At 39.8% G+C, this 14,302-nt stretch overlaps 1 protein-coding gene across 2 annotated transcripts in view; it reads left to right on the top strand.

Moving 5' to 3' along the window:
* Positions 1 to 14,302, top strand: part of avil.L (advillin L homeolog) — a 46,085-nt gene that overhangs the window by 6,051 nt on the left and 25,732 nt on the right. For both annotated transcript variants that reach the window (XM_041582550.1, XM_018247487.2), the window contains exons 2-3: positions 11,786 to 11,889; positions 14,019 to 14,093. In XM_041582550.1, the coding sequence (XP_041438484.1) occupies positions 11,824 to 11,889; positions 14,019 to 14,093 (141 nt within the window). In that variant the 5' untranslated portion in view covers positions 11,786 to 11,823. The remainder of the gene's footprint in view (positions 1 to 11,785; positions 11,890 to 14,018; positions 14,094 to 14,302) is intronic.

Below are 14,302 nucleotides of genomic sequence, written 5' to 3'. Positions count from 1 at the left end.
TTTGAGTTTTAGTAATTAACCCCCAAAATGTTAAAAGGAATTTCAAATGCTGGTAACTAGGTTTGTTGCATATTATACATTCACAGAATTACCAGTTTAATGTATATTATTGTGTGACAAATTTTGCTGGGAGAAACAATCTGTAATGTTCTTTTATGCCACAATGTTTTATTTCGAGGTGTGCACAGTTACAGTTTAACAGACACTTCAGAGACATAAATTGAATACATTTAAATACATCTGTCTGACTGTGATAAATGCAGAAAGGTAAGCACTTTCACCTTTGTACTATCCGTAAATTACAGGCATTTAATATGTGGAAGATGATGCAGAAGCAATCACAGGCAGTCCTGTAGTTTAGGAGGTTGAAGCATAACTTATTTTTCATTATTCATTTCAAACCAAAATCAACACAATTTCTAGCTAAACCTAACGTGTGATGTATTAAAAAATAAAGTTGCTTTAGAAGCATGATTTACCCATAATATAAAAGAGTTACAGAGGCCTATTTTGTAAGATGGGTGCTTAGTAACATCAGTGCAATTGCAAGTAGTAACCTAAGATTAATTCGTTTTGATTAAGTCTTTACAAATTAGAAAATTATGCAAATATCTGATTAGTTTGCTATTAATTACATCACCTAGCACCTTAATAATTCAGCATCAGGGGGTAACCAACTGATTAAACGCCTTCCATTCTCTCAGAAAGCAGCAGTTCTGTAAAGCTATAGCAGCGAGTGCTTCAACATCCTATACACTGTATGTAAATGAATATGGCTATACAAATTTAGGGAAGTTGCCAAACAAGTGGATCTTTGCCCAATTTTGCTACCTACATTTTGAGGCAAATTGGCATGAACTGATCTTTTGACCCCTGGACCAATGAACGGATAATAATAGGCTCTTATTCAGGCTCCTCAGGAAAGAACTGCATCATTCCGCCAATGCAGCTCTCACTTGATGGGATTGTCAAACCTGCCCTATATACAGGACTGGACTGGGAGTCAAAATAGGTCCTAGCATTTCTAGTACACAGAGGCCCAAACAGCTTCCACCAGCCCACTTAATAGTCACTTTCTATGGCATCTTACAGTAGCCCCTCTGGCATTTGCCAGTCCGGGCCTGCCTATATATATATACGGTATATATATATTTATATGACTGTTTCATGGAAGAAGTCAGTAGGAACTGCAGGGCCACAAATAAGTCTGCTCTCTTTTTAAATATAATGTGGACTTTTGTCCAAGACCACTCCTGCCTATTGCTGAACAGGCTTTCTTAATTACGTGCAGGAATCTGAGGTTACGCTTAAAAGCATCCCATGATTTGTGGGTTGTAGCTTCTGGGAATCATTCCTGTTAGACTATAATGTTCTAGACTGGAAATGTTGTTTTCTGTTTATTTATTAGCAGCACTGACATTTGGTGAGAGTGTGATTCACTTTAACTGATTCATTGCCACAATGGGGGAAAAATCAACTTAGAATACACTTTAGAGTTTTTAAAATGTCATTATATTTAGGCCCTGACCCTTTGATCTGCCACCTTCCCTGTTGCTAACCTAATTGACCCTAGAGACCAAGTGTTTAAAGGAGCAAGAAAGATAAAACCACTGGGGGGGGCAAGGTTTTCTCTAGTCCCAGGTGTCCTTAAAGTGATTGTGCCCCCCAACAAGGTTTGCCATGTATAATTGGAACCAGTGAATATAAGCTGCAGAGCTTCCAGGAGGAAAGTGTCAGTACCAATTGAATGTTAAACAGGGCACAATAGAAGGATATACAACATCAGCATTTTTTGTCATTGGGACTGACTAATGTAACTTTAGCTGTCCTTTAGCTGATAGGGCTGTACATTGTCCATATCCCTTTATACAAACCACCAGGGATTTAGCTGTCCTTTACAATCTAGCATCCACAGCAATATACAGAACCATAACATTATAATTCTGTATATTGAGTGTCTGTGATCCCATGTATAGGACAAGCAGTAATTTGCAAGTTGATTTAAGAAAACAGCAACCACCTTGTTCATCAAGTCAATAATCAGAGAATTTCAGCCCAGTGTCCTAGTCATTCTGGGCAAACATAACGTCCTTTTACAATAAAGGGGGGGCAAATACATTTCAGCTTATCAATAGACGTGGTCAAAATGTACAGAATAGGATCTCTGTGTTGGATAAGGATCAGTGTTTGATTAGTGCTTATTTAGAAAATAAAGATCTCTCATCTACAGGGCTTGCTTTGCCTTACGTTAGTTTCACCCATTGCTCTGTTCCACATTGAATCACCCAGCTGTATTTAAATCAGTTCTTGCTTTGTACATAAGTCTGTTGCCAAGCACAATACTTTTTTCCTAGTCAAATATCATTGTTTGGAGTTCAGAAAACTCAGTGGACACATGCCATATATCTGCAGTATACATAAAAGAGTGTCAGCGCAACTTTTCTAAATTAAGCCCCTATCAGTGCAGACACTTGGAAAAGAGTATTTAATTAATTTGTAGAACGGCAAAAGGCAGCTAATAAGTGCAATGGTGCCCTCAGACTGCAAATGTGTACCGGTTTTCTATAGTGAAATCTGGGCACACCCTGGGAGGTACAGCACACGAAATGCACAGAATACAATTTGTAAACCATGCCTACTTTTTTTGGCCGCCTCCACATAACCCCACCCACACGAGGCCACAGCCATGGATTTTTCTTCTATATAGTACCCCGTACATGTTGCAAAATAATTAAATTGTGTGCATATTATTATACAGAACAACCCAGTAATAAGTTTTATGGTGATCACTCTTAAAGAATATTGTTATTTATTGCCCATGTTCACAAGCAAAATATATACAGTAGTAGTATAAATGCAGCACCAGCTTTGTGTCCCCCCCCCACATACAGTAAATACATAATGTATCCCTGTGTATAATCACCATTCATACAAATAGAGGGCACCCTATCCTCAATTACCCCAACACATTCCAGACAATACTTATAAATACAATAAAACAACCATCAGTTAAAAGTAGGGAATTAGTTACTAGTACTAATATTAATAATCCGGGACATATTTATATTCCAGCATGACTAAGGCTTCTGCACTGAGTATAGCGGATTATGGCCCAGATACAAGAAAAAGTTTATCATTTGAAAACTCATGGACGAGATTCAATTTGAGGAGAAAAACTTTTCTCCAAATTAATTTCCAGTTAAATACCCATAGACTTCAATAGAGTTTTCACATGATAAACCATGAGATAAGTTTTTCTGAAATGAATTGAATCTCGCCCATGACTTTTCATGTGATGAATCTTTTTCTCACTGAATTGAATCAGGCCCAAAGCATGCAAACAAATCAGGTTGCAATGCTTGGTCCGGACCTGTAGGTTCTGAAAGATGGCTGAAACCATCAGAGCTGACAGCACATTGGAAAAAAAGACAACATTTTACATACACTTTTTAGTTCACATGTAGATGAATGACACCACGATTATTTGGATTAAAATTCTAAACAACTAGTCTACAATACAGGATGCCTTAGTTCTATGAAGTTGTACAGATGTGTGTGTAACCTTAAGCACGAGGTATGGAAGCCTTTCTTATAACCAGCTCCACTTTATCGAGTGACTTGTTTTTCTCAGCTTTCCCTGACATAGACTGCTGACCCTCGCTTTATCACAGCCAAAATGGCCACCTTATTTCCTGTTCCTGTCTGCTTTATTCGCCTTTCACTACCAAAAAATTTATATGTCACAGTTTTACTTAGGAGTCAGTTCCACCTAATGGCCAAAATAATTATACATTAACCATGAACCTAACAATTTACATTTTGCCTTCTTACACTCCTCCCTTTTGGAAATAAGACACAACCTTGTGTCTGCCAATCACCATCACTTACATATCACGTTTACACCATTCATTAATACTAGTATCTTTAAGACTTTTCTTCTCTCTTTCTTATATAACATGTCACTAACACATAAGCATGCATGGTATACAAATTCTTCAGCAATCTCTCCCAAGACATGCTATGTCACAATGACTGCTGGGAAAGAATATCATGTCATAATATTCTAACACTATAACTTTGTACTAGCTATAAACAAAGCATTTCACATTTTTCTGCAATACTTTATACCTGGCACCTTTCCGTTATACCCTTATCCATACTCATTCTCACTGAGCATACTCCAATCACCTTCAGCGCACACTTAGCTATCTTAAACAGTTGCAGTATAACCAACACATTATTAACTTTCAACATATAACACCACATTGCTAAATGGACACCCGCCAGCCAGCCCACTCTGGTATAATGGACCCTGGGGGCAACCAAATGGCCTTATAACATGAGTCCACATCAACCTAGCTGCTCAGGCTTTACCGGCCTGAAGTGACCCCCAGTCTCATGCATAATGGGGCACATCTCCGCAGCTGGGCAGCCAGGACCACCAACTGCCAGACCTTCCACTGCTCCTTACCCCATTCACTTTAGCAGTATAGCAGGCCATGGCACTCTTGCAACCTGTCCCAAAGCTGCGGCAGCACCCTAGCCACCAGAGCCATCAGGACACTTACCCAGCCAGGGGGCCGCTGCCCCTTCCTCAACCAATTCATTACCTTTTGCAGTGTGGGATCCCTCTTTTGGGCCTCTTTTCACTCATTTACAATGATTTCTTGCAGGGGGCCCTCCACCCCAGCCACCTGTGTATTGGAGGCCTCCTTCTCCCACAGGGAGGTCCTTATTTTCAGCGAGGGTATCTCAACCCCCTCTTGTTTCTCATCCCACTGCCCAACCGGCGCCTCTGTGGGCTTATGGGAGAGGGCCTCTGCATTCTGGTGAGACATTCCAGGCTTATAGTGAATCACACAGTCAAACTGAGCTAGCCAGGCCACCCAAAGCTTTCCAAGGCAGAGCCTATATAGGCCAAAGGATTATTGTCTGTATAAATATCCATATGATAGCCCACCAAATATTATCTTCTCGGTGACAGCCCAAATAATAGCCAGCAGCTCCAACTTAAACAAGCTGTAATTTGCCTGATTTCACTTGGTGAGTCGCAGGCTGAGACTGGCATACGATATCACCCTCTCCTCCCCCTCTTTGACTTGGGCCAGCACAGCCCCTAGCTCCTGCAAACTGGCGTCTGTATAGTAGTGGAATGGCAGGTTATAATCCACAATTGCCAGCATTGGAGCAGAGGGTAGAAAGGTTTTAAGTCCACCAGGTAACCCGATGCCTTTCTCTTCTCTGTAACCTGCCCCTCCAGTAACTTTGTCAGACGGGCAAAGTCTTTCACATAGAGCCAATAATATCTGGCCAGGCCCAGAAAAGATCTCGCTTGTCCCACAATGGTAGGAGGGGGCCAGCATTGCATGGCCTGCACTTTACTTGGGTCAGGAAACACCCCACCTTTGCTAATAATGTGTCCCAAGTAGGCCAATTGTTTCTGGGCCAACTGACACTAGGTGGGCTTCAGCTTCATCCCAAATGTCTCTAGCTGGCTTAGTACAGCATTTAAGTGTGGGACATGCTCCTTGAATGTAGAGGAGATGTCATCTAGGTATATGAGCACCTTGTCTCCCATTACCGTTCCATTAGCCTTTGGAAGTTACTGGCGGCATTTGTCAAGCCAAATGGCATTCTGTTAAACTCATACAGGATAATAGGGTTGATGAATGAAGTCTTGGACTGGTCCTACAGCCGCACAGCCACATGCCAATAACTGCTTGCCAGGTCCAATGAGGCGAAATAAGCAGGTCGTTCAATGTGGCCAGTGACGACTCAATATGTGGCAGTGGGTACACATGCAGGCATTTGGCCTGCTGAGGGACCCATCTTTATTCTGGACCAGGACAATGGGTGCCACCCCAGGGGCTTTGACTCTCTCAGAGAACACCCCTATCAAGCATCCTATACAGAAGGGGTCCCCAACCTTTTTAACCCGTGAGCCACATTCAAATGTAAAACGAGTTGGGGAGCAACACAAGCATGAAAAAGTCCCCTGGGGTGCCAAATAAGTGCTGTGATTGGCTATTTGGTAGCCCCTATGTGGACTGGCAGCCTACAAGAGGCTTTCCCTGGCACTATACTTAGTTTTATTAATTAAAATTAGCTTTCAAGCTTAAAATTCAAAAATAAGCACCTGCTTTGAGGACACCGAGAGCAACATCCAAGGGGTTGGAGAGCAACATGTTGCTCACGAGCTACTGGTTGGGGATCACTGCTATACAGTAAGCCCCTGACTTCCTGATATATAGCTGGTGGGATGTTCCTGTACCTCTCCCTGCTGGGGGGGGGGGATGATCCAGTCTCGATGGGGTGGTCAATAGCCAAAGTAAACCCATAGTCCTCATCATCACAGGCATATACCCCCCAGTGCCTCAGCAGCAAAGTACTTCAGGGTCTGCCACTGCAAGTCTGTCAAGTCCAGACGAGCCACATCAAGTTGCTGAATGATCGTCTGTTGCCGGGACCTATCAGGAAGCTGCTTGGGTCCCACGGGGCCCTGCATGCAGTAGCTCTTTGTGGCATCCAACACATTATTGAGTGTAATGCCACATAGAGAAGGCAACTAGCCATTCTTCTCCCCACCTGCCAATGCCAGCACAGGGCTCAATAAGCATGGTAACCCCTTGCCTTGGAAATTGGGTGCCAGCACGCATAGGCACCACTACTTGGAAGGTGCGGTGGCTGTTTAGCTGGAGTACAAAAGCTGCTCCGGGGACAGCAACGGTCACAGCTGGGGGTGCTACTTACATGTGTGTTATATTTGGGAACCTTACTACCTGGACTGCATTTTACAAGCAACTTTGTGAACCATTTATATTTGAAATCATTGTGCCGCATAGTCAGTCAGTGGAGCAATTGTCATTGTGAAGGGGTTAAATCTAATTGGTACAGTATTTATTTATCAAAAAAAAAAAAATCAATATCTGTCTGCCTGCAAGTCTAGATTGTGTACATTTAAGCCACTCTGGTTCTTGGTGTGCAAAATAGAAGAACAAGTTCTATTAATGGAAATGTATATTACACAATAATCTGTCCCTTATGGGTCCAGCGTCACCTTCTCTATGTCTCTCTATAGTTGGGCCCCTGCCTTTAGTGTTGTAGTGTTTAAAGGGCAGCCAAATATGGTATAATACTCGTGACAAGCAAGTTAAAAGCAAGTACTGTATACATATATCACTCACCATGCTCTTGAAATCAAGCTCATTTCATTGTAATTCTTTCATTAAAGTATAAACAAACACAGCGGGTAATAGTGGGGCACGTGTTTGTAGAAGGGATCATGTCTGTGCTCCTCCAGGTAAGGCACCAGGTGTGTTTAGAGATGCCATGCAACTGGAAGCTGCTACATTTTGCTGAGACTTTGGATAAAAGCCATCTTTGTTCAGGTTAGTGGGCTGTTTAGTTCTTATATCAATCCTATACTTTTCCATTGATATCGGCTTTCCTGGGTGTGCTAAGGTTTATGGTCAATCTTTATGGGTAACTGTTGCAGTGATTGCAGTTCTCATGGCTGCTCTTTGCTTTCCAATGCACAGCAACAAAAACTACAACTTCCCTCTCCCCCCTTCTGGCTCCTCCATGATTCCTTTTAAACACCAACTCGCAGTTCCTAGTGTACAGGGGCCCCCATGTGAATGCGCTTGCCCCCACAGCATACATACAGGGGAAGACCCCTGTACAGAACAGAATGCTGGGTGGGTGTGCAGTGGGCATATTTCTTGGTCGAAACATATGATTTGTATATATTGAGTGATAGTGTATGTGGTTAAAAAGTCTTTTTACATATCCCTATTGTATTTGCTTATGAAAATATTGTGAGATAAACGTATAATGATATTTCTATGGAGCCCTTCTGCAAAGGATCTACTGTTTATATAGATTCTGCTTTGCCTGTATTCTTACTGCTTTCACATAAACCCTCATGCCTTCTCCAATGGAGCAGGATATTGTCAGGTGAACAAGAAGGCATGGCTATATGTTACCTCTAAACTGTATTCAGACACATAAATTATGAGTGATGGGGAATATGATCCGTTTCATTTGCCAAAAATTATTATGACACCATGCACACAACAAATCGGGGTGTGCACAGAAACATTTGTGTGCATATATATATATTTTAGAACTTGCTTGGACCCACCCACCAGAACAACATTGAAAACGGTGTGCAGAAAAGAAAATTCTAGCCCACAAGGCCATTGCAGTTGAAGAGAGAGTGCTGGTAGCTAGCCAAAAGCAGCGGTTATGGCAAAGACCAAGCAAAGCATCAACAAGAAGTTTGCCTAAAGAAATAAAATAATGTGAATTGAAATAGCTTTCTGGTGGATCCCTATTGTCTATTATTACACTGTAAATTATTTATTTTTACCTTTTTTAAAATGTAACTGTACATTTTTGCTCTGATATTTTCTAATCCAAAATTCTGCCTCATGAAGCTTTCAAAAGTTAATTAACAGAAGGCCCTGGATGATTGTCTCTAGAGAAGTTTGGCTTAAACCAAGACAGCAGTAAAATAGACTTGCCCACAACTAACCTGTTATACATGCTTAGAGATATGGACACCAAAAAGTAAACCTTTTTTACAAACATATATATAGGCCTATTTATAGACACCCAGTGTCGGATTGACCCACCGGTATACCAAGGAAACTCCTGGTGGGCCCTCCTGCTTTTAAACATTTGGCTACGCAATATATACAGTGCTACACAATATGTTGGGGCTATATAAATACATGTTAATAATAATTATAATAATAATATTTTATTGCCATTCCCTATTTCTATGAGAACAAAGAGGCCAAATAGATGGAATAATAGATTATACTATGTAAATAAAAGAGACTAGGAGAATAGAGGTTGAGTGAGGAGAGGAAGAATAAAAGTAATGAGAGTGGGCCCCTGGTCTAAGGTTTTTGGGTGGGCCCCTGGTGTCCCAGTCCGACACTGTAGGCACCCGAGGGTCTGTGCTTAGGGTGGCAGTTTTAAAGGGCGGCCCTCTCTCCAGCCACCAGTGGAGACTTGTAGGAAATTTGGTGACATTTATTTATGTATTGGCAGTGGAATTTACATCATATGTCATGCGTTTGATGTCACGTGCAGTGATATATAACTGGGGGCATGCTGAGGTCAGCTCTTTTTACCCAAATGATCCCTCATTTTCCTCTATGTGGGGATTGCCATATTTGTGCAGCTGTAGTCTGTTAACATTAGAAACTGACAAGTCGATAAGTCAGGTTAGAAAAACAGTTTTAAGAACTTACAAATACTTAAAAAAGCAGAACTATCAGCAAAAATGATCAACAGGACCTACAGGTAACTTTTAGTGTGTTATTTACCAAATCTCAAATTTTTCTGGTTGGACTTTTTGGGCCAAAATCTCTTGGAAAAAAACCTTGAATTTTGCGAGGTTTTTTATACCCCAATGCTGCAAAAAGCCCGAAATCCGCCACCTCAGGCCTGTCGAGGTCCTGTATAAGTCAATGGGAGAGGCACCTATCTCAATTTGAAGTTTTTGTGGACTGCGCTGGATGTAGCCCAAAAATCTAATTGTCGCTGAATTTTGTTCTTAAATTTTGCCGCTCCCATTTTTGAGAAAAATTATTGATAAATGAGTGATTCATGTAAGGGAGTTTGGTCGACTTTATTTTTCTAAAAAACTCAGATTAAATCGAGTTTTAGTAAATCAGACCCTTAGGGGCCGATTCATCAATAGTCGAATATCGAGGGTTAATTAACCCTCGATATTCGACTGGGAACTAAAATCGTTCGACTTCGAATATCGAAGTCGAACGATTTTGCGCAAATCCTGCGATCGATCGATCGAAGGATTTTTTGTTCGAACGATTAAATCCTTCGAATCGAACGATTCGAAGGATTTGAATCCAACGATCGAAGGAAAATCCTTCGATCAAAAAATCACAGGCAAGCCTATGGGGACCTTCCCCATAGGCTAACATTGACTTCGGTAGGTTTTATCTACCGAAGTAGGTGGTCGAAGTATTTTTTAAAGAGACAGTACTTCGATTATCGAATGGTCGAATAGTCGAACGATTTTTACTTCGAATCGTTCGAATTCGAACGAATTTAACCAATTCGATGGTCGAAGTACCCAAAAAATACTTCGAAATTCGAAGTTTTTTACATTCGAATTCTTCACTCGAATTTTGTAAATCTGCCCCTTAGTGTCAGAATTACGTTAGTTATTTTGGATTATGCACTGCAGATTGAGCCACATGTGAGGAACAATATGATCATATGCTATGCTGTGGATATGAGCTATATTGCAATAACAGATTATATAGTGAATAAAGTACCCCCTATTGTAAAATAGAAGTATATTATAAGTCACCGAGGAGTTCCATGACCATATAAAAACACGAGGCCGAAGGCTGAGTGCTTTTATACTGGTCATGGAACTCTGAGGTTACTTCTGATATCCTCATATTTTCCAACAAGGGGTACTTTATTTATTATAATACACACATTTTAGTGAGTCGTGTGACAAAAATGACATCACTACTCACCGTTTATAACTGATGACAGTTTATAAGGATATAATTTGCAAGATATTTATGGCTTTTGTGTATTATATACTGTAAATATTTACTTGCTATGGGTCTTTTATAAAGTGAAACACTACATATTGAATTTTGAATTTGTGCCTGTGAAAAATAACAAGGGTTAATATTAGGATTAACCTCTCTCCAGCTCTACTACATTAGTTGCCCCACTCCCGGAAGCATGGAAATTGCATTTAAACCACTGCAGCAATGATCCAGGATAAACCTTGTCTAAATCACAATATTTGCCAGACTGCCTTTTTTAACTACTGTATTTAAGCACCGCATCTTTGCTTCATATTTTAAGGCATAAAATAAATGGCAATGAACTAAACTCTTTGGTGTATCAGGTCAATCTTTAGAGAGCTCTGGCAGAAAGTGCATTTGCCTGCAAGATAAGTGTATTATCCTGAAGCCTGAGTACTTAGTACAAACATTAGCGGTGCAATGATTTCAACGATGCTATTATTCACCAGGCACTGTTCCTGTCTCTTTACCTCGTCTGTATATTCTCTTTCTGTATACACTCTCCTAACGACTGCCAACTTCATATAGCTCAGTGTACAATTGATTACATTTAGGGGCCCATTTATTAAATGTATCTGGTCGAGGTTTTTAAGGGGAAAACTCACATTTTTAGAGATTTATTATACCCCAAAGCTGCTAAAAATACGAATTGGTGCTTGGTTTTGTCACTCCAATTTTCTTCGAGGAAAATGATTTATAAATAAGTTCAATTCGTGGATGGGAGTTTTAGTTTCACTCTCCCTTTCAGAACAGAAAATCATTTCAATCAGTAAGCTTCTCACTTCCCCTTTTTATAAAAAGAAGGTTCAGGAGAAAGAAGCAATTTGTAATGAGTGATAAAATATTCTCTGTGGGATGGGCTAGGTTGTTTGATGGAGAGAGGTATTCAGGAAATGCAGTGGCTAATGCATTTAGAGAGAGAAAAAGAGGACTTCAGTCTGTAAACTGTCAGAAAGACATGCAAATGATTACAGTATGTATTTGGGGGAATGTGTGTCTGATTATTAATGGGGCAGCAGAAATATTCACACAGGGATGAATGCAGAGGATGTCCTGCTGGGGGTAAAAGGGAAAATGCTGATGAATCAGGGAGTGATGGTAAAAATGAAGTTAAAGTGTTGAGAAAACAGGGGTTGATTCATTTGGAAGCATGTAGCTTTGTAAATGAAACCTAAAATGTTTCTTTTTTCGTTTAGGCACATCTCCCTAATCCATAACCAAGGGACTGCTAAACATGTCTCTGACCAGAGCTTTTAAAGATGTTAACAAATCTCCAGGGCTCATCATATGGAGAATTGAGGTAAAAACAAAAAACGCACTTTCGGAAACAAAAACAGCAATTTTTTCCTACCAAATTTAAACAACTTAGCAGTGCAGTGCAACAACTGGTGAACCACTGGGTTTCCATTTTTGATATGCAAAGGATTCTACATTCTGTAGTCTTCTTGGATTACCTTGGGCCCCCACTTCTGCAGCTGTATATGAGTTATATGAGTTATAGGGGAAATGCACTCAGGCCATTTTGAGCAGTTTATTACTTACTTTTCACTATGATGGGGTTTTGATGGGATTTTTTCTCTCGCCATTTGAAGAGCATATACATTTGCAAAACTAGCTGGTAAGTCTAAACCACAGGGAGGATTTATAACAAGTTAAATAAGGTGTACAACAGAAATCAAAATAGCTCAGTCTACAAAATATGCAATCCCACAAGGAGTATAAGCAGAAAGTTATAATCTGATCATTCACAACAAGATTTAATAATTTGGAGCAGTGCTGCCTAACATTTTTACTCATGCTTCAGTTAAACCCATATACAGTATTCATAAAATGAAATTTAATGGTTGGGTTACATAAAGAACCCTAGGGATCCCTTACACAAGCTGGTAAGCTGGTATTGAAAAAAGAGCTTTGAAGGAAACACACTGCACATTGTTCCTCTGTCTCATTTTATATATATATATATATATATATATAAAATATATATGTCTAAATATAATATCGCCCACCTGTATGTCCCACCATAGTGTGTGTATATTGTAGGTTTATGGGCCTAATGCACACATACATCTAGAGATAATTTTGAATGGGTGTGCCTGTGCAGTGGAGATGTCACGGATCCACGACAGGTGTATTAGTAAACACACTATGGTGGGACATACAGGTAAGCGATATTATATTTAGACATCCCCTTCACATAGGCTGGGCTTGGATTCTACGACCTGAGGATAGGAATAGCCGCAAGGGTCCCTTAGTTTAATTTGATGAATATATGAATATCTGCAGGGTTCTACTTGCCGTTAATTGAGTGGTAGTTTTTATACTTGACACATATTTGATATATTAATCAGCATATCAGATGGATAGAACTTCAGAGCAGGCCTGTTATCTTAACTCATTTACCTTTTGTAACATTTTTGCAACATTGTTTAATGCTGAGATAAGGAAGTGAATACCAGCAAATGTTACAGAATATCATGTTTTTAGTAATAGTTTGGTTTTACTGTTTAAAAGTTGAGATTATGATCAAATGCTTTCTGTATATGTGCTATGCATTTTTAACATGTATGTATGCATGTCATTAGTGGCAAGTTACGTTTCAGTGATGCAACAATACGTCAGTTCCAATTTGTCTAGTTCCCGCCAATTCTTGTATTTAAGGCATTCATGCAGAGAGAGAGAGAGAGAGAGAACTGAATTTGGAGAAACGTTTTTCTCCTCAAATTGAATCTCATCAATGACTTTTCAAGTGATGAACTGTGACATACAGTAACTTTTTCTCTCTGAATTGAATCTGGCCCAACATGTTGTATAGGATACAGCATGTATAAAATAAATCACTTGTATGAAGAAACTGGAGTGCTGGTCCCTTCTAATACATCTATAAAGTTGCATTGACCATTCACCCATGAATGTTACAACGTCAGAGTGCGAACACTTAGTCTATCTATCTATCTATCTATCTATCTATCTATCTATCTATCTATCTATCTATCTATCATCTATCTATCTATCTATCTATCTATCTATCTATCTATCTATCTATCTATCTATCTATCTATCTAGCTACATACATATATAGTATTTAAAAGGTAGTTGGTTAGAGAATGCTCTTTGTCTAAAAAAGAAAGCAACATAGGAGCCCAGTTGGCGGAAACAACCAATAACAATAATTGCCTAACCCACTTGGAGGTTAAGTGCATTTAGCATTCTTACCAACGCAAGTATTTTATAGCATCTAACATAAGTCTTACAGGACTTTTTTACAGTTGCATCACTTAAAACTGAGGTTTTTTTTAAGCATCATCCATTCCTGAGTAGGATTCTTAGCTAACTTTGACATGACTGATGTATCTTATTCTCAGCCTCAGGTACTATTTAATTACAGATGGACAAACATAAGTTTTAGCTTTGTCATTCTCCCTCTAGAAAATGGACTTAGTGCTGGTGCCAGAGAAAGCCCATGGGAATTTCTATGAAGGGGACTGCTACCTCTTGCTCCATGTAAGTATCTCAATATGTCAGAAGGGAATGGGAAAGCCGTGGCATGTGTTGTGCCACAATACTGTTTTTTTTAATATCTGGGAATGAAGTTAATCTAATCCTTATACCCTAGTAAAAGCAAAGAGTGAAGCACAGGGTCATAAAGTATAAATGCTGCCAGTTGTGCTTTAAGCACATTACAAAGTATAAAAAAGACCAGGCTGAAACGA

This window comes from Xenopus laevis, chromosome 2L (assembly GCF_017654675.1).
Source record: "Xenopus laevis strain J_2021 chromosome 2L, Xenopus_laevis_v10.1, whole genome shotgun sequence".
In the NCBI taxonomy this organism is placed as follows: domain Eukaryota; kingdom Metazoa; phylum Chordata; class Amphibia; order Anura; family Pipidae; genus Xenopus; species Xenopus laevis.
The sequence above is the reverse complement of the archived record's forward strand: the minus strand, read 5'-3'. Positions and strand labels throughout refer to the sequence as shown.